This window comes from Lissotriton vulgaris, chromosome 5 (genome assembly GCF_964263255.1).
Source record: "Lissotriton vulgaris chromosome 5, aLisVul1.2, whole genome shotgun sequence".
Lineage (NCBI taxonomy): Eukaryota > Metazoa > Chordata > Amphibia > Caudata > Salamandridae > Lissotriton > Lissotriton vulgaris.
This window is the reverse complement of record NC_141693.1, coordinates 816,192,349-816,218,786: the sequence shown is the minus strand read 5'-3', so window position 1 is coordinate 816,218,786 and position 26,438 is coordinate 816,192,349. Positions and strand designations below refer to the sequence as shown.

Sequence of the window (26,438 nt, the reverse complement as noted above, 5' to 3'; positions counted from 1 at the left end):
TTGATTGACTCACCTAATGTCGCGCACTACAAAAATCAATCTAGCACTAGGAAGCAGCGACAGCATTCCTTCTGCACATCATGAAATAAATGCATACATGTTACTCTGCATTTTTATATTTCTTATTTTTCATAACACTTACAGGGAACAGCATTTTGAGTCTGATGAGGAACAGTAGCAACTCATGCATGTCTTCGTTCTAGTTGTTGAACCGAATGGACGCAACTTGCCTTCTATGAAGCAGCCTAGAAAACAAAGCAGGAATCAATATTCAGTCAATTCTGCCATCCAGTTAGCATATAGCCGGTCCTCTGATTTTGTCTGCTATGGTGCACTAGCATTCGTAGACATTTAGAATGTTGTATGCTTTTAATGGCATTCTGTTCTTTTCTTGCATGCATGTGTTTTCGCGACATTTGTAAATGATTATTTATATATGGAACAACATTCATAAACCAGATCTGCTTCCACTGTACATTTCAAGCAGCTGTTGCTAATGTGCACCTCAGTGAGACAAAGAAAAGCTATAGAACATTTGGATGAATGCAGATACATCTCAGCTACAGGAGATAGTGGATTCTCTGTCCAAATTGTCCATTACACTGAATTAATCTTGTGTATATCAGTAAATTTGCATTACTCTTGCTACACAACAAAATCCTGAAATAATGCTATTACGCCACATCATGTAATTACGAGCTGCTACTAGCAATAAACTAGAGCAAGTGAACAGGAAGGTGCACAATCAGAATGCAATGCTGCACTTTTGTTGCTTGATCTTTTTTTTTTTAGGGCAAATCATGTCTATGCGTCCTGAATTGATACAAAGACACATATAAAGTATATCGCCAAATGCAGGTTTTGACTTTTGAATAAGTATGTGTAATTGCATATTATTTTACTTAATCAAGCAACAACAAAATGTGCACAAAGACCACTTTCAGACAGTTCACCTTGCTAATGCATGAATACCACTCACTGGACTTGTTAGATTGCTTTATGCTTCAGGGCCTTTTCCACAGTGGAGTACTATGTCAACCTACTTACACTGTTTCATTAGTGAGGGCTGGTCCTCCAACTCATTTGTTTTAATTTCCGGGCAAATGTATTCAGAACAAGGACAAGGTTTACGGCCATCTTCCAGAAATGCAGGATTCAGAATTGAAGGAGCAGATACACTCTTGGATGCTGTGGACGATCTGAAAGGTTCTGGCATCAAATCTTGGCTAGAAGAGGGCTATAAACACTGCTTACCTCGGGCGCTACTTGGCTCGCCAGTCCGTCGTCATTTGAACAGTGGCGGCTGGTGAGATTTGAAAGTGGTGTGGCGTAAAAAAATAATTGTACTGCACTGTAGCGAGCGAGTGTAGCGAGCGAGCCCAAACAACCTACAGAAGGTTTCGGAGTTGTCCCCCTGAGTAACTTTTGAAAAAAGAGTGGACAAAGGGTGCATTTTCAAGCAAATTTGAGAAAGCAGGAAGGTTAATGAATCAATTGTTAATTGCCTTGCTATTTCCCTGTCAAGCAGCATCACACCCCTGTACATCTCCCTTCTATGTTCATTGCCTTGCTATGTCCCTGTCAAACACCCGCACAGCCTTGTATGTCTCTCTTCTATGTTCCTCGCCTTCCAGGTATATGCATTCATTTTATAATTTGTATATGGTTTGCTGGTGTATAAGACTACTCAATAACTATACATGTTGCATATCTATAAGGATATTCTCTGTGTAAGCTTTACTAGTAACTAATTATAAATCTACAATAATTATCGGTTTCTTGCAAATAGCTATAAGATTACATAAAGTATAAATCTTCCTGGTGTATAGCTGTAGGATTACACTTTGTATAACACTTCTTGATGCCTAACTGTGAGACTTGACTTTGTGTAAGTCCTTCTGGTGTATAATTATAATAGTACAGGTTGTGTAGGAGTCTCTAATTTATCACTTTAGTATTAGACTTGATGTGCAACTTCTCGATTAAAAAACGTATAGCTAAACAGTTAATAAAACAAATCTTGATTTCGTATTTGCCAATATTATTAAAAGTAGGGTGCATGCTGTTGCATCAACTCTGCTTCTAAGAACTAAAGAAACGAGACGTGTAAATGTAGTGATATGAAATGCTTTGTGTTAACAAATTTAGGAAGCAAAGGGTTACTTCGGTTTTGACCCAGCACTGTGTAATAAGAGAGGGTAATTCAAAATCTATTCAAGGATTTTGAAGTTTCGACATATGATAACTCAACCTAGCAAGCATAGCACAGCAGAATAGCAAAACACAGCAAAGCATATCATAACATTATTCAACGAATCCCTACAAAATAACATACCACAACTCAGTATAGCACACTGTGACTTAAAAACCATAGGTTAATGTGACACGTCACAACACATTACCATAACAAATGACTTGGCATAGCATAACAAAGCATGGTATAGTTTAAGTACCTTAACATAGCACATCATAGCATAGCTTAAAGCAGCATAACAAAATGTCACATAATATACCACCTCAAAATACCGTACAACTCAACAGAACACAACTCAACATAAGAGAAGCCGGTACCAGGTTCAGCTTACATTTCCTGCTGCTTTAACTACAAGTAACTGCGAGGACGAAATGCAGGTGACATCTTGCGTTTGCCCGGTCCTAAATGAATGTTGTGAAGTCATACACTGTCCACTATAGGACATCAGTGTTGACACAGTACACATCACTGTGGATGTTGGTTATAGACGATAAAGTGTTTACAGCGAGTGGGGCAGCGGCTTTTAAAGGGAGTTTGGGGAGAGTTGGAGTATCACCATGTGGCATGTTTGTGTTAAAAAATAATAAAATAACAGCGTCAACATTAAGCAGACACTCATACCAAAACCAACAACAGCATCTGAGCGTGAATAACCATAGAAATGTATGAATCTAATATATTTAATGCCATCATTTTGTCCCTAAACATTAGCTTCCAGTTTATACAAATACACTTAATTTGCTATCAGAAACAGCGGAGACATTTTTGCCTAAGTGTCTAACGTCCTGTTGGTGGAATTTTCTAACCTATGTCTTTCACTAAATAGTTTTGAAAAAGCCATTCAGCAAGACCAAATTTTAAGAATTCCCTTCCCATTTTATCCATCTTTCATTCTTTCTCTCAAAGTCTCTCTATCTCTTGCTTGTTCAATCACTTTTGAGGTGTCTCACTCTCCATCCCTCCCTACTGCTCGGCATGCTTCTCGCTCCCTTCACCCCACCCATCATTCACTGGATCCACTCAGTGGGGCTGAGGCCTGTGCAGTGCTTCTTTCGTGTTCCCTCCTGCCAGCTGGCTGCCCAGGTGCCTTGATAAAGCAGCCATACCATCCCTTCATGCCCTGCGAAGAGCAAGGGAGTTATTATCTCCGAGGTGGCCTGAGCATATCATTAAAGAGAGGCGCTAATGAGACAGTTCCATCTCTCTCCGGGGAAGCCGAGTAAGTCTTGTGACCCCTATGTCCTAGAATGGGGAAGAAAAACACCTGAGAGACGTGTGCTGGAATATGTATTGTCCTATCCATCAGCCTTGACAGGTTATTAATTGGTACATCTGCTATCTGCCAGTGCTTCCCAACTCGGGAGCCAAGCAGTAAACAGGCACTGCTGTATAACGTGGCAGATAGGCAAACAAGAGACGTAAGGAGGAATTCTGCCAGAGGGACAGTCGCAGCAGGTGGAACATGGCAGTTGCGGGTAGGGGACTTGCGGGTAGGGGTCATGGGCGGGAGGTTATAATAAAACAAAAAAAACATACCTTACCGGGTCCTGAGTCCCCCACCGCCTCACCTCCTGGCAGTGACGGGGTCCCATCAGGAAGCAGCCACAGGCGGTCTTTCTCCCCTAAGCCAATCACAATGCTGCAATGACAGCGTTGTGATTGGTGAGGCGCAGCAGAGAGCGCACCAGGCTGGCCATTTTCTCTATGTAGGCTGCATGCACGCCCCTGGGGCCGACCAAACAGTCAGTACCAACAACAGTGGGCAAGCCACTCTCCCCTGCCTTCAAGAAGGACCGCCTGCCCCCAACCAGGCACTCCAGGCACTTCTGCTTTCTCGCAGTGCGAGAAGCAGAAACATAAAATAGTAGTTTTACCCTTTTATGTTTCTTCTTATCGCACTGGGAGAAAGCAGTGGGGCGACGCCCCCATGCCCCAAATGGAGGAGCCGCCATTGCATTTGAACACCAAGACACAGCCTAGGAGTTGAACATCAATGTGGCTGCCATTGTCTCTCCATTCTCTGCCCATGGACGTTGTTTAGAGTTTGGTGGAGCCCGAGCACTGTTGGGAAATGTCAGTGCACCTGCCCCACGAAACGCATGGCTCACCTGCCCTAGTTGGGGGAAACACTAGTTTCCTGATGCCAGAACCACATCTCACTCGCTGTTGGAAAGTTAGGACCTGTGAGGTTACGTACCACAGAATCGTGGCCTTGCGCTTTTTAGAGCAGCGTGACCATCACGAAATTTCCTTCCTCTAGACGTCTAAGTTCGACATTAAAGTCTAGGGCAGGTATACCACTCAGTGACTCACATCCACAGGCAGAAAACTCTCTGCACATCTGGCTCAAAGATTACATTTTTTTCTCAATATTGAATTACTACTTTTGGGAGTTTATTCTTGATAAAGCTCAACAAAATCTGAGGGGGCCGGCCAACATGGCTAACAAAAAAACTACTAATGAGAAGTACATTCATTATTGTCCTCTAGTAGTGACTGCAGCATGGAGCGAATTTTACTACCACATCGCATGGATACTGAGATATCAAAATAAAGTTGACTCGAAGCATTATACTTCCTCTCTTTGGTCACTTATTACTTCCCCCTTTTAAAAGAGCACTGTGCTTCATAAAAAGTGAAGAAGGCATTACAAGGGAGATACGTAAGGGTGCGCAGTGGAATCTATCTATTGTGTCCATTGGTGATTGTCTTCAGACTGTGAGCTATCCTCTGAGTGGATGGATTCTAGAATTCGTCAGCTCAACCAATCCATAGATTTGCTTGGCACAAAACAATCACAAAGCTTTACCACTTTCAATGGAGCCACCACCATAGCAACAGATCGACAGAAGAGAACAAGATCCTGAGGCAAGGAAATCTTTAGGATAGTCAGCTCCTTCACCAAGCCGGTGGAGCTTGAAAGAACGATACAGCCGTCCCCCTCATTGTGTATGAAGCTATCAGACTTTTTTGATAGTAAAATCCTGAAAGTCTGTAACACCTTCACAACGGTGATGGAGAAGCTAAAATGGAAGTGTGGGAATTCGAAATACCGAAGATACTTTCTCGAAATTTCTCCCTATCTCCCAACAGGAATCTCTCAGATGTAAGTCAGGGTCCCGGGAGGATCCCGGCCCCCCTAAATTGTGCAGGGCTCTGGCTCAACTGATGAATCCCGCTCTGAATCATATATAGAACACCTCACTGTCCATGGGCATTTTCCTTGATGTTTGGAGACATGCGTTGATATTGCCCCTTATGAAAAAGCCCAATGTGGATCTGGGAGAGCTTAACAACTATCGCCCGATCTCACTACTGCCAGCACCAGCAAAGATGTTGGAAAAGATGGTACAGAGCCAGCTGGCTAATTTCATTGAAGGGCATGACATTTTGCATGACACTCAGTACGTTTTTCCGTCCGCTTTTAGTACTGAGGCTGCACTGTTGGAGGTGGCAAAGTCAGTAAGAATGACTGTGGACGCAGGAGCATCAGCAATACTGGTGCTTTTGGACCTGCCCACAGCATTTGACACTGTGGATCACCAAATATTGTTAGATAGACTCAAATTGATGGGTCTGGGAGGAATGGTCCTCACCTGGCTGAAGTCCTATCTTAAAAATCAGTACGCAGAGGGTCGCTCTCCAATCCTTTCTGTCGGAACCTAAGCCACTGTGGTGTGGGGTACCACAGGGTTCGGCAATGAGTCTGCTGCTCTTCAATACCTATCTGGCTCCCCTATTTTGGCTCATAGCAAATTGGAAAGTGAAGGCAATGTCATATGCAGACGACACCCAGCTGGTGTTTTCCTTCAAGTATCATTCTGCGGACTCCTTCATTAGGTTTAGGGATGTTTGAAGGACATCTCCTGCTGGATGAACAACAATAAACTTAAGCTTAATGCAGAGAAGACAGAGGTGTTGTTCTTTGGCAAGGTATCTCCTACGGCAGCCGGACTTTGGTGTCCAGCGGAAGTGGGCCTGCCACCTACACAGCAAAAAACTTAGGCGTAAAATGGGAAGCGGATCTTTCATCTGCAACACAGGTACGGCATGTTGCCGCCTCATGCTTCGGTAAGTTGAGAAGCTTGAGGAAATTTCTACATCTGTTGCCGGAGGAGTGTCATAGAGTCATTGTCCATGCCACAGTGACATCTGGGCTGGACTATGCAAATTGTCTATACTTGGGATTACCCGCCTATCTGATTAAGAGATTACAAATGGTACAAAATACGGCAGCAAGATTAATTAGGCGAGTTCCGTATAGGCACCACATCTCTCCGCATGTAAGACAGCTCCACTGGCTGCCAGTTGTGAAAAGGATCGAGTTCAAAACCTTGACCATGGCCTTTTGGGCGCTGCATGGCAGATGTCCTAGCTACTTTAAACACTGGTTATGCCTCTACCAGCAAAAATGATCATTGAGGTCCAACTCTCAGAACTTGATCTGTGAACCTCACTATGCTAAGTCACGCATTAGGGGCAGATCCTTCATGGTGGTGGTGGTCAGGCTGTGGAATTCCCTGTCGACTAATATGAGCCTGATCCAATCTGAACTTGTGTTCAGAAACACCTTGAAGACCTGGCTTTTTAGCCATGGCTAGAACTTTTAGTTATGCACCTCTCTGATCACTGAAATAATATCGAGGGACAGAATATCGACTTGCAAAAATATCATTGACAAAATATCGACAGACAGAATATTGATTTTGTATCTACAAACAGGTAAGTACAAAAATATTGAGTACAAAATATCGTTTACAAAAATATAGTTTATAAAAATATCGACTTAATTAAAAACAGTGTTAAATTATTATTAAAATTTAATTACTAAAATATACTTAAAAATACTTAAATTAACTTATAATAATTAAATAATTAATGAAATTATTAAAACAAATTACAATCATATTTGTTAAAACATATATATATATAGTAACGTAATATAATTAAATAATATCCAATATTATTAACGTACGATAGCAGAAGTGTAAAAAATACTATTCCCACTCCAAAGAGTGCAAGCATATGGAAAGCGTTGGATAGTGTAGGGGTTAAAATTACTATTCCCACTCCAGTGGGTGCAACAGTAGGGAAAGCGTTGGATAGCGTAGGGGTAAAAATTAATATTCCCACTCCAAAGAGTGCAACAGTAGGGAAAGCGTTGGATAGCGTAAGGGTAAAAATTACTATTCCCACTCCAAAGAGTGCAACAGTAGGGAAAGCGTTGGATAGCGTAAGGGTAAAAATTACTATTCCCACTCCAAAAAGAGTGCAACAGTAGGGAAAGCGTTGGATAGTGTAGGGGTTAAAATTACTATTCCCACTCCAGTGAGTGCAACAGTAGGGAAAGAGTTGGATAGCGTAGGGGTTTAAATTACTTATCCCACTCCAGTGGATGCAACAATAGGGAAAAAGTTGGATAGCGTAGATGTTAAATTTACTATTCCCACTCCAGTGTGTGCAACAGTAGGGAAAGCGTTGGATAGCGTAGGGGTTAAAATTACTATTCCCACTCCACTGGGTGCAACAGTAGGGAAAATGTTGGATAGCGTAGAGGTACAATTTACTATTCCCACTCCAGTGGGTGCAACAGTAGGGAAAGCGTTGGATAGCGTAGGGGTAAAAATTACTATTCCCACTCCAGTGAGTGCAACAGTAGGGAAAGCGTTGGATAGCGTAAGGGTAAAAATTACTATTCCCACTCCAAAAAGTGCAACCGTAGGGAAAGCGTTGGATAGCGTAGGGGTAAAAAATGTTATTCCCACTCCAGTGGGTGCAACAGTAGGGAAAGCGTTGGATTGCATAGGGGTTAAAATTACTATTCCCACTCTAGTGGGTGCAACAGTAGGGAAAGCGTTGGATAGCGTAGGGGTTAAAATTGCTATTCCCACTCCAGTGGGTGCTACAGTAGGGAAAGCTTTGGATAGCGTAAGGGTTAAAATTACTATTCCCACTCCAAAGAGTGCAACAGTAGGGAAAGCGTTGGATAGCGTAGGGGTAAAAATTACTATTCCCACTCCAGTGGGTGCAACAGTAGGGAAAGCGTTGGATAGCGTAAGGGTAAAAATTACTATTCCCACTCCAGTGGGTGCAACAGTAGGGAAAGCTTTGGATAGTGTAAGGGTTAAAATTACTATTCCCACTCCAGAGAATACAACATTAGGGAAAATAAATACTTCATGTATTATTTAAAAATGTATAAATGAATATCTATTAATAAGTAATTAAAAATAATATTTTTTTTATATAATGTAATAATTAATATATTAAAATTACTAATTAAAAATAATTATTTCAATTGATCACCTATTAATACTAATTAATTAAAAAATAACAATTAATTATTTAATAATTAAAAATTATTTAACAATTATTTCAAATTAAATAAATTTAAATACATTTAATTATTTAATTAATTATTAATAAATTACTTCCCACCCTATTCCCCTATAAACCCACAACCCGCTACAGAAAATAAATTATTACAATTTACATAATTAACAATTAATCAATTATATTTAATTAATTGGCAAATAAACATGTTATAATTACCCATAAATACTTAATTAATAATTAATTCTAAATAAATACCAATAAATAATTTTACATATTTAATTAATTATAATTCAATTACTTCCTACCCAATTCCCCTATAAACTCACAACCCGCTACAGAAAATAAAATAGTAAAATTTACATAATTACCAATTAATCAATTAATTAAAATTAATTACCAATTAAAATGTTATTAATTAACAAATAATAATTAATTAATTAAAATGTACTATCAATAAATAAATTTACATATTTAAATAATTATAATGAAATTACTTCCCACCCTATTCCCCTATAAACCCACAACCCGCTACAGAATTAAATTACGCAATAATTATAAAAACAAAATTCATTAATAAAAATTAATTATAACATAAATACACACTTTTCACACATATTATAACATAAAAATACACTATAAAAAATTTGATATTATTAAAAAATCGATATTTTTAACTTTCTATATTATATACTTCGATATTTTAACTTTCTATATTTTTAACAGTCGATATTACTTACCTTAAAAACAATATTTTGGTTATCTATATTCTGTCCTGTCGATATTTTGTCCAGTCTATATTTAAAACTCAATATTATGTCCAGTCGATATTTTGGAGTCGATATTATGTCTGCACCGCACCTCTCATGCCTGCCCGCTATAGCGCCGGGACACCTCTGTTTGAGGCAGCTGTCTCACTCTATAAATGTTGTTATTATTATTATTATTATTATTATTATTATTATTATTATTATTATTTATGCTGGGGACTTTAAAATATGGTGGATGGTCCTCTTCTAGGAGAGTGGAAACAATAGCCTGCACTGACCTCACCAGCGGACAGGTCATCTGCCCTACTCTAAATTAGGCCTCAGGTGTGGTCTTGCATGTCACCATGCTGTTGTGACTTGAAAAAGAAAGATACCTACCTGCCTGTTTAGGAGCTTGACTGCACCTGTCAGGAGGCCAGGAGGAGGTAATGATTCTCATGATGTCAGCTTGATGGATGGAGCTTGCTCTGAAGTCAAGAGCCTGCCAGATTCCCAATATCCAGGAGTAAGCAAGAACATAATCTGGGTTTAGGAGCTACTGCAGCCGTTTTATACATCAAGAAGGAATAGCAATCCACATTGCTCTTTGGATGAGAAAATCAAGACTTATACCACTAAACCATGAACTGGGGGAAGGAAGGGGAGGAACTGCAATAACAGCTGTTTTGTGTGCTGGTTGGGCATGTGGGAGTCTCAAATGGTAATGGAAATTCTGTGGTTCATTCATTCAAGCTATGCCTTTCTGTTGCCTTATCATTTACTGTAATATTTGACAAAAAAACATTCAAATGTTTTATAAAAAAAGGGATAGAAGTAATCATCCCTGACCCAAGAGGGGCCTGTAGAGTGCCTACTTCACCCCTTTCTTTAAAGCAAGAGGGTCCAGGGCAGTACTTCTTCACACACATTGTGTGCAATTTACTAAGCTATGGTCCAGGAAGTTGAACCAATTCCAAAACCAATTTGCAGACAAAATATAGGAAGATAAATAGAGAGGTGACAAGGGTAACCCTCATTGTTTATTGTACAATAAATTGTCAAAGAAGACAGGACACATAGAGGTAGACTGAATTAATCTGACAAAGTAGCAACAAGCAGGAGCAAGCATTCCCCTTTTTTCTGACCTTTCCTAAAGAACATGTCAAGGCATGATTCAATAGGATACATTGGAATAGTAGTAGTATATGCATATGGTCCCAGATTATTATTTCATGCACCATCGTTTGTGGGGGGAGCTTAACAAGGCTTTTCACTTTGTTTTCATTGCTGGTAACATTGTGATGTGTGTTTGACTGTTTGGACATGATCATCTGACCAATCCCTGGTAATGATAAGCAAATAATCTCAGCAGGCTGTCCTGATGAAACAGTTGAATAGTGGCCTAAATAGTGAAAGAAGTCTACTCTTACTAACATTGATACAAGTATGAGTTTATTTAAATACTTACATGAAAGATTCTCCTGCAGCCATCTGGGTACAATTATTCTTTTCCCTTTGGCATTTATGACTCCAACTGAAACTTTGATATGTATGATGCTGTGAATGTGTATGAGTGCATGAGTTTAGTCATGCTAGTATAATATGGCATGCAGTGGTGGCTGGTGACATTTGAAAGTGGTGAGGTGGAAAAGTTTGGAACGGGTGAAATGCATCGAGCGAGCATAGTAAGCGAGGCTGCCAGTCATATGGGGAATCTTGGGGGTTCTCCCCCCGAATACATTTTGAAAAAATGTTGGGCAAATGGTGCATTTTCAGGCAAATTTGAAAAAGTAAGAAGGTTAATAAGGCAATTCTGAAATTGTAGTTATGATATCAATAAAGAGATTTCATATGATAATGATGTATGTAGCTGCTTATTCAGTATAACCAGAGAACTTCATAACAGACTTTGAGATAACAATGCTGAGTACCTCACAGGTATCATTACTTATTTACATTCCTTTACAAATGAAATCTACTGAGGAAATACAAGTTATTATGATTTGTCGGACTGGACACAATGAGATAGCAAGGAATAAACATTAAAAGGCAGTGCAGAACCTTACAAGGCACTGTACGTCTAATTCAGGGGATGTACTGGAAGTGGCCAGTAGAGGTCCTGCATTGTGCTATTTAAATTCACTGGTTACTCTTATTTTATTATTTTGATTTTTTAGTAGTGACATTCCTTGGCATTTTTTAAGCATGACAACTGAGCCCAGCACTGCACCTGGCCCTGTTTTTGTACACTGGCTGGTTGCTCTTGGTGCTATATTGGGGGTACCATATTACGCCTGGGGCTGCTACTGGCAGTAAATTGAGTGCTGTTTTAACACAGTAGTTGGTCTTTGCATTATATTGGGAGCTTATTTAATGGATTGTCTGCTCTTGGTGCTGTCCTGGGTACTGTTTTAAGACTGCAGTTACTCTAGGTGCTACACAGAGCACTCTTTCGAGCCAATGGTTGTGATTTGTGCTGCGTTGGGTGCTGTATGATTCAGTGGCTGCTGTTGGCTCCTGCTCCAAAACTGATCCAGCAGAAAGACCTGATCAGGTGTCACAAACTCTGCGCCCAGATGTTAAGTGCTTGTGACTTCCTTTTGCATAGTACGCATCTGCCGCACTCTTCAGTGAAATAGTGCTCTAGTGTTGTGCAAAACATGTATATTTTGTTTACATGATTTTAAATGGTTTGGGGGCACACGTACAAAGAAAAAAAATTGTGAGTTCGTATTTGCAACTTTTTGCAACTCGTAATTAGGAACTCACAAAATGCGCTGAACAACAGTGCCTCAGACACTGTTTGCGATTCTTAATAGGGTTGCAATTGACCTATCTCATCAATTTTCATGAGGCAGGTCGCAAATTGTAACTCATTGGGAATGGCCTGTAATGGGAGGGATGGTGGGGTCAGCAGACCACCATGTCTGTGATTGCCTTTTAAATAAAGCAATTTTTTTTAATTCAGCCGGTTGTCATTGAAGGAAAATGGGATGCATTAAAAAAAGAAATATGAAAAGTTTCCTTTTCATTTTTTTGAAGATTAGGCAGAGGTCAGTGAGACCACTTCCTGCTCTTAAACAAGCATTTTTCATAGCCAATAGGTCTCACCTTTGGGATCTTATATGTGTTTTGCCAGAGCTATTGGCTTTGTTGATGTGTTTAAGCTATGTTGTAGAGCACTTGTGACTGCCTGTTTAGTAGTAAAATATTGCAATAGTTGGTGGTTAGTGGGGCTCCCACAGCTTTGGGCCCCAGTGTTACTGCACCTGCTGCACCATCTAAATAAAGCCTCTTTCAACTGCAAGGTAACTGCAATTTCACGCCTGTTTAGTAGTAAAATATAGCAACATTAGGTGTTTAGAGGAGTTCTAACATATATATAAAAACACATTTGATTATTACCCTGTTTAACAGTACACAATTTATTAACCTGAGAAATATGAAAGGTGGAGATGGCCCACCAGGTTTTGAACATGCTTTCTGAATGATGAAGAGGGAGAAAGAGGAAGGGACATGCCATTGAAAGAGATGGAGAGAAAAACTGGAGTATGCTTCAACAGAGAATTCTAGAATTTGCAAGAATTAGTAATAATCAGCAGAGGCAAAAGACACAAGGCCCAATTTACAGAACTAACTTAAGACACAATCCTAACCTTACTACTTTTGGTATTCACAGAAGTTAGGATTTTGTCTTAAGTTTGTCTTAAGTCTGTCTTAAGTTTGTTTTAAGACAAACTTAAGACAAAATCCTAACTTCTGTGAATATCAAAAGTAGTAAGTTTAGGATTTTGTCTTAAGTTAGTTCTGTGAATCGGCCCCACAGAAAATAACATTTTAAAGTACGAACTTGATCTTGACAATCACACAACTTTTCATCGATCAGGATCCCTTTCAGGGCCTGTGAATACATGATTGCTGAATACATATTTTAATCAAGGATGCCCCAAATTTCTACACTCATGAGGAGAATCGCATTACGTGCACAATGATTTAGCAGTCACTGTAGGAGCACCTGAGGAATCGCATAACTGGCGCTTGTGTGATTGTAGTGTGCAACACACAGTCCTTAGCAGTCAACGCTGAACTTGTCTGATTTTAACAGTGCTTGTTTAATTGCAAAAGATTTGTTATTCTTCAGCAAAACAAAAAAGGGCTGCTGCAGAGCTGACACAAAGAATGCACGCACAGCAGGCAAATATGTCCGGATGATATTACATTGATGGGTTTAGACAGGATTTTGAACTGCGCTGGCTTGTATTTTATTTTGTCCTTTGTCGTCCAAATTCACACTTTTGAGAATAATAAAAGTGGCAGCCGTATGATGTGCCACTGCAACAGTGTAACCCACCTCCTTTACAACTCGGCCATAAAGAAAAGCATCACTGAGGATTGGTAAAGGTTTGCACAACATGCAAAGACAAATAATATACTGCAACAGAGCTCGAAGTGGAGCAACTGAAAGAAACAAGCATGGCACAAAAGTGAAAGCGACCATGAGACAGGCAAATGTAAACAAGCACGGACACGCTAATTAGAAACAGATAGCCCCTGCGCGCCGCTGCTCGCTCCCGCAAGGTGGATGCTGCGGGAGTCAACATTTTGAGAAAAAGGTGGGACATGTACCAGCTCTTGGCCATTTGCGTGCTTTCTTTTCTGAAACTCAAACGCAAAGGTCAATACAATTACTGCAAAAAAAAAGCCACACGCATGTTTCAGAAAAGTGCAGACAGATTCCAAGAGGTCATCTCCTAGAGCAGCACATGCGCTGCGCTAGGCTCGACCTAAAAACTTTGGCACTCACATTCACAAAGGGGAAGGGGTCCCTTGGGGACCACTTCCCGTTTGCAAATAGGTTGCCGCCTCCTTCATGGAGTCAGTAAAATATTAATGTTTTACTTCTGCATTCTGGTCGCAAAACATTCAAACATGCCCCTGCGACTCACTATTAGGATGGGACGCCCTTAAAACACCCATTCCTAATACCGACTTGAAAACCCTATTTTGTCAATCGGTAATAGGTTACTGACTCACAAAATATGGTTAGTACATTGTTAAAAGGCTCTTTAGCGGTCACAAATAGTTCAATTCTCTGTTTGTGATCCCTAAATGTTTTTGTACATGTGGCCCAAAGTTTTTACATTTGCAAATGACTATTCTTTCCTGTGCACGGGATTGGACACAGATTCTAAATGCATTATGAAGATGCATATGGGTGTAGTTTAGTCTTGACGTTTCTTAAAATTCCATCTTCCACAGCTTGAGTTGCGATTGTTTTGCTTAGAATTAAAACTTCCTACTGTTCAGTCTGGCCAGCGTTTTTGAAGTATTTTTTGTAGGCTAAACACGACTTTATGGAGAACTGGTAGTAAAAACTGTTTCCATGCTTTTAGGTTATTTAAAAAAAAAATTACAACTTGAGTGTCGTAGAAGGGTCCATCTGCAAAGACTTAGATATACGGATCTAAACATAGGATCTACCCGAGACTGTTGTTTCTTAACGAACCTTCTTTACCATAATCGGTCCAGGCTTATAGATGTTATACTCTGCATGCTAGTAAATTTCACATGTAAATTCTTCTTTCGACATAGTGTGCAAACAATTTCTATATCTTCGGGGTCAGGAGCCTGCGCAAAGCCAGAGTAACTGGGAATGGGTATTGAAATAATAGATGTGGTATCTCAGACAAAGGATAGCTCAGTGATCTGTAAACTCGCTGCTGCCAAATGACACCCTTCTGTGGTAGTAACCACCATAAAATGGCTAATGTTTGTCAGTTAAATGACAGTGCTTAGAAAGGGATGAATTACTGTATTCAGTGCTATAGTTGTAACTTGGAGGAATGTGGTTCATGGTTCTGGAGATAAGAATAGTAAATCTGTACTTCGCTTCACTGTGTTCAGCACTTCATATTGTGGCTATGATATTTTTCTAGGTAGTATTCTGACATACAATATTAGTGTTTCAACAAAATGTGGTTGTCATGAAGGTGGCACACTACATAGATGCAGAACTAATGTGTTTACAGATAACTTGTGATGGTCTCCTGAAAATCTTGAATGCATCTGGTCCTGTGGCCGACCATTCACTACACATGAAACATTAACACCATTGGCACACACATTGCGTTCATGTTTTACATGGATTAAACCAAAATGAGGCTTTATAATCTGGTTGACAGTTGCACGATATTCTTTAATAAGAATTACAATCACATCATGTGTCCCTAGACTGCCAGCGCACCTGAAAAATGTTTGTTATTAGAGAGAAAATGACTAAAGTATTCGCCAGCTCTGGAGCTTGTGTTAAGCACTACAGCTGATTCTGTCTCCAGAAACTGGTTGCAGTATTCGAGACTCACAAGGCTCAGCGGGTTTTGTAGCATTCTTAGTTAGAGTATTCCAATGGAATTGTTATTATACATTGGGGTTGTACTTTCTGTGGGAGTTGGAGTGAGGCACTTGTTATCGTTGGTGGTTGTTTAAGCTGTCTCCTGCTATTAAATGTATCTTCAATCAATTCTCTGCGTTCCTGTTTACTACATAATCTGACGACAATCGGGATATTTTTTTTTGAAGGAACCCATGTTTAGCTTTGCAGAGGATTTTTTTTTTATGAACACAACTTGGGAGACAGCGTTCGCCATTATTACAAAGGTATTTATTGGATTTTGTGTAAATTGATTGCACCAGCGGCAGGTTTACAATAAGTGCTTTGATTGCACCAGCAGGTGTTAATTTTGAGTCATATATTAATGTTTCAAATACCTTATTTTGGATTAGAAGGCTGGTTTAATTTTTGTCTATACTAAAAATAGACAACTGATTGATTTAACTCCAGTACCTTCAAGTAGCGGTGTGTTTTCGAAGCAGTTTTATTTTTTTTAAAAAGAAGAAACTCGTGTTTTTTGGAGACATTTGTGTACAAGTATCGTTGGTAGCGAGATCTTATTTTCAAAGGAAAACACTGACCTGAACTTGTTTTCTTCGAGTGCGACTGATCAGAGTATTCTTAGAACTCTGTGTTCTTTGCTGACGGTCAGGATTGTACAAGGTAGTGTGTCTAAGTAACTATGCTATTTCCTCATCACGCAAAGGTCAAAGTACTCCGGAATACGTGGAGCGGCCATTTTGTTTCCAACTAGTCTCCGATTCGGATCGTTTTATCGACAAAATCTTCTTCAATGAGGAAAATAGATTTATTAACTTATGAAGCGGCTTTTGAGTAACTATATACAAGTTCTTATTTACAATTGACAACGGACCACAGTGACTACTTTTATTATTTCTTTTTCTTGTTTTTATGCTCCTGGTATTGTCAGTATTTTCTTCCATGTTATTACTAATCTAATTTTCACTTTACATGTGTTTAGTGTCTAATATATATAAAAACAAAAAAGAAAATGTCAAATAATGTCACTTCACCTGCGCATTTCTTACCTTTAGCTGGTAATCCCAATTTGAAATGGGATCTATGGTTTCCAAAATTTTTAGCCAATGTAGACATAGTAGAAGAAGATGGATGTTCACCTAAGAGGAAATTAGCACTTTTAAAGAACTGTTTAGGTGGTGCAGGTCTTAAGGAATTGGAAAATGTACCTCCTATCGAGGGGGCACGTGCTGGTGATTTGAATATTTTTGAAGTTGTAGTAAAACAATTGGCTACTAGGTGTGGGTGGAAAATTAACACTGTCATGGAGAGATTTAAATTTTACTCTCGTGTACATAAAAAGGGGATGAATCTATTGAAGATTACATAGCCGCATTACGCTCTTTGGCTGGGTCGTGTGCCTTTGAAGCACTCAATTTTGATCAAGTTTTAAGGGATCAAATCATGATGCATACAAAGAGTAAAAAGAACCAAGAACGTTTGTGGATGGGAACTGAATCTACTCTCAGTGCAGTGTTAAATATTGCTAAAGGGATTGAGCAATCTGAGTTATTTGTCAGTGAGATTAGAGGTCAGGATATTAAAAACAAAGTAGTGATTCCTGAAGTTGCTTTAGTGAAGACGTTTCCCAATTCCAAGAAACCTTTGTTTACTATTTCCAAAAAAGAGAATTTTGGGAGAGAAAATAAACCGTTTGCAAAAAAATCCCAGATTATCTGTTACAGATGTGGGAGTAATGACTATGTAGGAAGCTACAGGGGCTTCCCAGCATGGAACAAAATATGCATAAAATGCAAGAGGCCAGGTCATTTTAACAAAATGTGTAGATCTTTACAGAAAGTAAATTTGTTAACGCATAAAGAGTGTGATGAGTCCGAGCAATCTTCTGAAATCAACAGCTTATTATGTGTTGGTGACACTGAATGTATAGATTTCCCAAAGGATACTATTGTGATTAATGGTGAAGAAATATCAATGCTTATTGATTCTTGCGCCTGGTATAGTATTATAGGCAGAAATGTTTTTGATAAATTTTGGAGCACAGTGAAATTGTCGCCACCAGATATACAACCTGGTAGTTATTCAGGTCATAAGATTAGCTTAGATGGGTTTATGTGGGCTGACATTAAATTTAAAGACAGAATGATAAAGGAAAAAGTTTATGTTTCGACCAAAAGTGCATCAATTTTGGGATGGCCTCACCAACATGAGTTGGGTATTAAACTTGATCCTAATGCTTCACCGCCAGTGTATGTGCTTTCACCTGATGATGACTTCACAATTCATATGAAAGGAAAGTTTCCTAGTATTTTTTCCGACAATTTCGGCGAATACGCCAATTTCAAACAACACATTATTCTAAAGGATGGTGCTGTCCCCGTTCGACATAAGGTTAGGAATGTACCATTGGCGTACCGTGATAAATTGAAAATAATTCTAGCTGACTTAGTATCTAAGAAAATTATAGAACCCATTGACTCCTCACCTTGGGTTTCTCCAGTGGTTTTGTACCTTAAGGCTAATGGCGAACTTCGTCTATGTGTAGACCTTCGAAGTTTGAACAAAGAAATCTGGATTGATAGATATCCCTTACCACATATTCACGAACAAATTTCTACCCTTTCAGGTGCTTGTGTCTTTTCAACGTTAGACTTAGCAAGTGCCTACCACCAGGTTGTTTTGCATGATGAGTCAAAAGTGTTAACTAGCTTTATCACACCTGAGGGTATGTTCCAATTTTGCCGCATGCCATTTGGTTTAGCCAGAGCAGCTTCTGTATTTCAACGACTCATGAAGGAAGTCTTGGAGGGTTGTGAAGGGGCTATTGCCTTTCAGGACGATATTTAAATTTACGGAAAAGTTGTGAAGACCATGATAGGAACCTAGAAAGAGTATTAGAATGTGTACAAAAAAAAGACCTAACATTAAAATTTTCAAAATGCTAATTTAGACAGAGCACGGTGGAATATCTTGGTCATGAAATTTCCTCACAAGGTAATAAACCAAAATTTAATCACATCCAGAGCATATCGAAAGCACCAGCTCCATCGAGCAAAGAACAACTTGTTTCATTTTTGGGACTCACTGAATTTTACAGTAAATTTGTTCAAGACTATTCGTCAAATGTACATCCTCTAAGGTTGTTATTAAAAGAAGATGTTAAATTTGTATGGAACAGTGAGCAACAATCGGCATTTGATTTACTTAAACAAGAAGTTGTTAATGCTCCTTTCTTAAGACCATTTGAAATGGGTAGAGAATGCATAGTGTGCGTTGATGCAAGCAATGTAGGTTTGGGTTCTGTCCTAATGCAAAAGAACAAGGGTGAAGAATATCTAGACTCTTATGCGTCTAGAACTCTACGTGGTGCCGAATACAACTATGCTACAATTGAGAAGGAACTATTAGCATGCACGTGGGCAGTTGAACACTTTAGACAGTTTCTCTGGGGGACTAAATTTCGGATAAGAACAGACCACAAACCTTTAATTAATATGTTAGTAGCTGGTGGAGGGAGGACCTTGACGGCGCGTTTAGCACGTTTGGCCGCAAAATTGCAAGAGTTTCAGTGTACAGTTGAATATGTTCCTTTTCGTCTAAATGTACATGCGGACTGCATGTCCAGATTACCTTTAGTTAAATCAATTGAGTTTGCGGATTTAAAAAGGGATTTGGATGTTGTTTTTACAATTGAGGATATCAATGGTGGAATTAATGGAGAATCGTCAGTTTCTATTTTTGAAATTGAATGGAGAGAAGCATTGTGCAGTGATACCAATCTATCCAATGCAGCAAATTATTTACAGCGGGGTTGGCCTCAAGAACGCAATCTATCTGGTAATATCTTATCTTTTTATAAAATAAAAGACAAACTCATGTTTGATCATGGTTTTATAACAAGGGGAGACAAAATAGTTCCTCCTTTCGGATTAAGAAAAAAAATCATCTCTATGGCTCATGAAGGTCACGTGGGTTTGTCCAGTACTAAGTGGCGTATTCGTGAATTCTATTGGTTGCCTGTTGTCGATAGAATGGTTGATAAGTGGGTTAGTCTCTGTTTTCCTAGTGCTAGAAGTGACAAAACAGTTAAACCATTAACCGTGGGTGTTTCCCCCATTGGATTCGTTCCATGTCCTTGGAAGAAGTTGGAGATTGATATTATTGGTCCTCTTGACCCGTCAACTCACAAGGATGTTTTTGCATTGGTTTTAATTGACTATTTTTCGAAATGGCCAGAGCTCAAGATAGTTGACAAGATTGGGTCAACACAAGTGATCCAGTTCTTGGATGAAGTTTTTTGTAGGGAAGGCATTCCTGCAGAGATGGTGTCAGATAATGGTCCACAGTTTACTAGCAAAGAGTTTGTGTCTTTTCTTGAAAGGTGTGGTATAGTGCATAAAAGAGTGTCAAACTATAATCCTCAAGCGAATGGTCAAACTGAATGCTTTAACAGAGTTGTTAAGGAATCCATTCAGTTGGCTGTTAAAAGCAATTTAGATTGGAAGAAAACTTTATGTGCGACATTATTGTCATATCGTGTTTCTCCTAATTCTGTTACTGGTCTATCTCCATTTGAGATGCTGAGAAGTAGGAAACCTGGCTCTAAACTTCTTCCTTGGTGGATGAAAACTAAAATTTCTTCTGTGGTCTCATTTGATTCTTCGAAAGTCATGGACAAAGTTTTAAAGTATCAGGAGAAGATGAAAGGTAGTCGGTTGCCACTGGGTAATCATAAAGGGAAAATCAAGGTAGGGGATTTTGTGCGAGTAAAGTTTGGAAGGGTTTTTGGTAATAAATGGAATAAATGGTCTGTTCCATGTATAGTAACAGAATTTTTTTCCAAGGCGGTAAGAGTTGAGGGTGGTAAAATATGGAACTTTCGGCGGATTTCTGTGTGCAAGGCTCTGAATTCAGAAGCGTGTCCATCTAAAAATAATAATGGTTCTTTGTTAGACTTTGCTGGAAGGGAATCACAAAATCCAAGTATAGAAAATGATGCATCTTACTCGGCTATGTTTGATACTTTTGGGTGTGAAAATCAAAATGCAGATGCTGAGGTTTTCATTCCTGCAATTGATAAGGGTACACAGGATGGTACTTCTGTTATTATTAATGATGAAAGTGATGACAATGTTACTCAGTCCACTGATGTTACTAATGTTAATTTAAGGAAAAGTACTCATGTTAAACAAATTCCTGTAAAACTGCATGATTATTTGCATTGAATTTTTTTTTCTTCTCTTTCTTTTGTTTTTTTTTTCAAAGGGGGAAGGTGTGTAGCATTCTTAGTTAGAGTATTCCAATGGAATTGTTTTTATACATTGGGGTTGTACGTTCTGTGGGAGTTGGAGTGAGGCACTTGTTATCGATGGTGGTATCTTCAATCAATTCTCTGCGTTCCTGTTTAGTACAGGTTTCTCGACCTGCCTGGAGGCACAGCAGGCTAAAGGTCAGCCAGCATGCATTAAGCGTCACTGGTAACACCTTGGGCCCCAGCCACCGAAGCAGCTAAGCAAATATGGCAAAATTACAGCCGCTGAATCTTCGAGGCCGGAGTGAGCGCGAGTCCTTTTGGATTTGTAGGGCCATGAGGGAGGAGTACTGCTGACTTATTAGACTCAGCCCCAACGAGCCTTAGTGCGAAGCACGCCCTTGTGAAGGAAGAAGGGAGGGCCATTGATACCCAGTATAGGGGTATACCATGGTAGTGGGGAAGATCAATGGGCTCGCCGCCACCAGTGATTATAGAGAGGAAGCCGCACCCACATTCTCCACCTGGCCTATCAAATACAAAGTGTTTTACCAACCATAATCCAAGTTAAATCCTTATCCCTAAGAACTGGACTGTGTACATCATCACACTTATATAATGCAAACAATACCTTTTCTGTAATGTTTGCTCCATTACTGGCGTGATATGCTTGTTGCCCAACAGGATGATGTTAACAGAATCATCAGATCCAACTATTTCTGTTCCCTGTTCTCAAAACTCCTCAAAAGCAGAGGGTGGTTTTACTCAGCACCTCCAGGCATGCACTGAGCTAGGCTTGTGAGTGAGACTACTAGAGCAGCCCTCAGCCCCACCCTACGCGACTCCTGGCCAATCTAGACGTTGCTCCCTTGCTGTTTATGTTAGAAAACAGTATCGGAGCAGCATGAGGATTGACAAGGCCAGGCACTACCAGTGCTCCAAAGGAGATTTGGGGCTATGGCAACAATCCCCCGGGTTCCCTACATTGTGCTTGTAGGCAAGGGTTGAAGTGCGTATGTCGGGATGGGCAGAGCAAGGCACCCGTCTATTCAGACATACCACTTCATCCCAAGAAGGCCCAGAAGCTGACATGTCATTCAGCCCCCATGTACACCAGCCTCAATCCTGTTAAAGGAAATCTTTGCCCAGGTCATGCATTGCACACTGTGGCTAAAAAACTAAATGAAAACAGTCAGCAAACAGGATTTAATATGGGGCAAACAAACAGGGACGATGCCCCATGCCCAAATAAAGAAACCGTAGCTGATAGCATGCTATTGCTTTTTACAGAGAAAGTGAACAGGAGCAAGGGTCCGCTTCTCTGCACATCACACACAAATACCAGCAAACTAGGAAAAGTGTTGTTGATGAGAAACAGGTTTGCAAAAATTGAGTGGGGCTTGACCGTTACTGTTAGACCGGTCAGCCTTGGTGTTGTATTTCTAAAAACCTTTGCCTTCACTCCTCCTGTTTTGCTTATTTGTTTTGTTGGCTTTAGTACCCTGTGCACTTTATCACTGCTAACCAGTGGAAAATGGCTTGAGCTCTTCCTTCAAACATAGTAAAATTTCCCCACACCTAATTAGAACATTTAATTTATGTTTATGTCCCTATTAAACTGGTACCACATGTACTCAGGGTCTGTAACTAAAAAGCTCCTAGTGGACCTGCAGCACTTATTGTGTCACCGAATAAAGTAGCCCTTTAAAACATGTCACATGCCTGACAATGCAGCATGTAATGTCGTTTCAAACTGCCATGTGGACTTGGCAAAATAAATCATTTGCCAGGCCTAAACGTTCCTTTTTATGGTCTGGCTTGGCCGCACTGGCACTAGTACATGTCTTGATTGGGCGGAAGTTGTGTGCTTCCAGGAAAAATGCTTGCCCTCCACACAGCTGTGATCATTTTGTTTATATATCCAGCAGCCTGAGCTTGAACTTTACGAGACACTTGGGATTGTAAGGATATTACCATGTCATTTTATGGTGTTTTTCTGGCAGCAGCACAGATAGGAGAAAGCTAGTCATTAATCTACAGGGATGTTTAGGTCTGGTTTGACACTGCAAGTGTCATATGACCTTTTTTCCTAACCCAATATTATTCTGATGTTGTTTGGTTTAACAAAATGCATATCCATTCCCATGCATACAGTAGCATTTCATCTTACGGTACAACATTCCCTTAAAGCCAGACCTATTGGCATCTAATACATTTAAGTCACTCCTAAGGTTAAGGTAGGCACAAAAGGTTCATAAAGCAGGGTGCATTGTATTTAACATGTAGGACGTGTGTTTGAGTTTTTCATGTCCTACCAGTGAAAAACTCATAACGTTGTTATCACTGCTGCAAGGCCCATCTCTCTCCCATTGACTAACACTGGGTTACCTTGTGGAGAAGTGTGGCTCAATGGTTAGAGCGGCAGACCTTGATGCAGAGCGCTGGCCAGGGACCAGGGTTCGATTCCTGCCTCGGCGGGATTGGGCTTAAATTCCTCTGACCGGATATTCTCGCCTCAGTGCTGAATCTAAGCATGGGCCCCACGCTGCAACTCTGGGCAATAGCTTGCTTAGTCTCCACAACAGCCCCAAATACACAAGGGATGCCTGGTTTCACCATGGGATGCCCAGGAGTGGACACCTCACAAGGAAAAGCCAGGAGGGGTTCCCTTGTGGTAGGAGTACAAGCGCCGGGATGCTTACGGGTTACTGTTCGTGCTATACAAATACAACACATTTACATTTATTACATTCAATAAGTGATACCTTTGGATTGGGAGCAGATAGAGATATGCTGTTTAGCCTCAAATGAAGTGTAATTTTAAATACTCTTTAATGGTGAACTTGGATTTTAAGTCACAATTTAGAAATGTGGCCTTTTCTTATTCTAACAATTTGTGCCTTGCCAGTGTCTTGGGTCACATGAGTGTGACTGGCTCTGTTGCTGTGGCTTGTGTATTGCTGTCTAACAGTGATTTGATTGTGGGATTTATATAGTGCACAACTGCCCAAAGGCGTCTAGGCACTGTGCGGAGGGATGTACCAGGGATTCAGATGGAGATGGTGTAGCTTAGTTTGAGAATAGCCATGTCTTAAGCAACTTTCTGAATCCAATCAACGAAGGCCGGCTTTTATTATTTAGCGGGAGCGAGTTTCAAAGTTTCACTGTACCCAGGACAAAGCTTCTTCCTCCCCAGTGGGCTTTTTTACATTTTGGTGTCTTGAGGAGTTTGTTATGTGCTTATCATAGATGTCTGGATGGAAGATACCATGTGAGGTGTTTTTTCAAGAACGCTGGCCCATTTCCATACAATGCTTTGCACGGCAGAGATAAAGATTTAAACTCAATCCTTTTCTCCACGAGAAGACAGTGGAGTTTTTTGAGACCTTCTGAGATGGACTGAGATTTGGGGATGTTCAGCAGTAATCTAGCAGCTGTGTTCTGCACCTGCTGCAATTTAAGCAGATGTTGTTTTTGAAGGCCTAAGTATGGGGCGTTTCCATAATCTAGTCTTGCCAGGGCCAGCACCATCACTAATGCTTTTACTGCTTCCGGAGGGATGAAAGTGCGTATTTTGCGGATGGATTTTAATGTTAGAAAGGCCTGGGAGATGACCTTGTAGATCTGATGTTGGAAGGTCAGTTTGTCATACAAAATGATGCCCAAATTCCTCACTTTATGGACTGGGGTGGGGTGATCTCTCATACTGGGATGCCACCAGTTATGTGACCAAAAGGAGGTATGAGATCCTGATAGGAGAACCTCCGTTTTAGTCCCATTGAGTTTTAGTCAATTTGTGCCCATCCATTGATATATGTGGGACATGAATTGGCTAAAGCGGTCAGCTGTTTCTTCGGGCTGCTAGATATGGACACCACGATTTGGGTGCCGTCTGCGTATGAGCTAAGTGTGAAGCCGAACTGCCGGACGATATTGGCTAGAGGGGTCACATATAAGTTGAATAAAGTGGGGCTTAATGAGGAGCCCTGGGGCACCTCACATGGCAGAGGAAACTGCTCTGAGCAGGAGATGCCGATCTGAACATATTAATACCTGTTGTTCTGATTAGATTTGATCAACTTAAGGCAGAGTTCCTGACTCCTATCACTTAGAGTCTTTTGATTAGAATATCGTGATTTACGGTGTCAAATGCCACCAATAGATCCAACAGTATCAAGGCGGCCATGGCAACGGCATCTATTATTTCATGTATCTCCTCTACTGCCATGATCAGGGCAGTTTCTGTGCCATGCCCTTGTCAAAACTAATATTGGGAAGAATCCAACAAGTCGGCCGACGGAATGAAGGTCGTAAGTTGGGAGGTGAGAATTTTTTTCCAGTACTTAGCTGGGAAGGGAATTCTCGCAATTGTCTATAACTACTTTTGTCGCTGGGATCTAGGTTAGGTTTTTTCAACAGAGGAAGAATTCAGACTGTCTTCCACGCATCTGGAAAGATACCTGATGTGATGCTTAGTTTAAAAAGTGTACTGAGTTGTTCACTGATATCAACCGATGCCATTTGATATATTTTTGGAGGGCTGGGGTCTAAAGGTGCTCCAGATTTTAGTGAGTTGATCACCTTCAATATCTGTTCTATATTAGGTGACATGAAAGAATTCAAGACATTAATGGAGCATTGGGGGGTAATATTGGAGGAGGCTGCCGTACTATTGTCCTGGTCTATGAGGGTTTCAAAAATAGTTTGCACCTTGTCTCTAAAATACCCTGCGAGTTGATCACAGAATGCCACACTGTGATCATTTTGTTGTGGTTCAGGTAATTTGACTAGTTCCTTTAATGTTGCAAAAAGAGCTTTGCTAGAATTACCTGCCTGATGTATTTTTTCTGAAAAATAACACTTTTTTTATCCAATATCAATTTTTTAGACAAACTCAGTTCTTGGGAGTATGAAGTTTTATCAACTGTTGAGTAGTTGCTTCTCCAGCGTCTCTCAGCTCTTCTACAGAGTTGTTTCTGTTTACGTAAGGGCTCACAGAACCAGGGCTCCGATTTCTTTGTGCGCTTGATAGTGCGTTTTATTTTCCGGTGTTAGTGAGTTTTTCTGCGGATTGAACCCAATTAGTAAAACTATCTGTTGCCAAGTTTGCATCTGAATTTAGATAAGGTTTAGAGTCTGCTAGAGTAGATTGTATCTGCTGGGGACCTATGCTCCTCCAGTTGCGTACTTTGATTATCTTATATGGAATATGCTGTCTCGGCAAATGATGAGTGGTGGGGGTTACTATGAATAGGATAGCCCTGTGGTCTGACCAAGGAATTGGGAGAACCTCTTGTACTATTAGATGGGGATTGGATGTAAATATTCCATCCAGAGTGTGCACAGCTTCGCGTGTAGGGTGCATGACCCAGCCCTCCACAGCAAACGTCACTAGCCGCGGTGGAACGGGACTTAGGTCCCTTTTGCAAGTTGTTAAGTGAAATTTACACTTACATCAGT

The 26,438-nt window shown here is 40.2% G+C and overlaps 1 protein-coding gene and 1 long non-coding RNA gene across 2 annotated transcripts in view; both read right to left on the bottom strand.

Annotated features, from left to right (window-relative positions):
- Window positions 1-26,438, bottom strand: part of LOC147711629 (beta-microseminoprotein-like) — a 160,580-nt gene that overhangs the window by 88,279 nt on the left and 45,863 nt on the right. Inside the window, exon 3 of the mRNA XM_086922299.1 lies at window positions 143-245. Coding sequence (XP_086778425.1) covers window positions 143-245 — 103 coding nt within the window. The remainder of the gene's footprint in view (window positions 1-142; window positions 246-26,438) is intronic.
- LOC147711630 (uncharacterized) lies at window positions 20,954-26,328 on the bottom strand. The gene is made up of 3 exons (XR_015295705.1): window positions 23,719-26,328; window positions 22,557-23,366; window positions 20,954-21,812 (listed from the first exon to the last, which is right to left on the bottom strand). It is a non-coding gene; the product is annotated as an uncharacterized LOC147711630 (long non-coding RNA).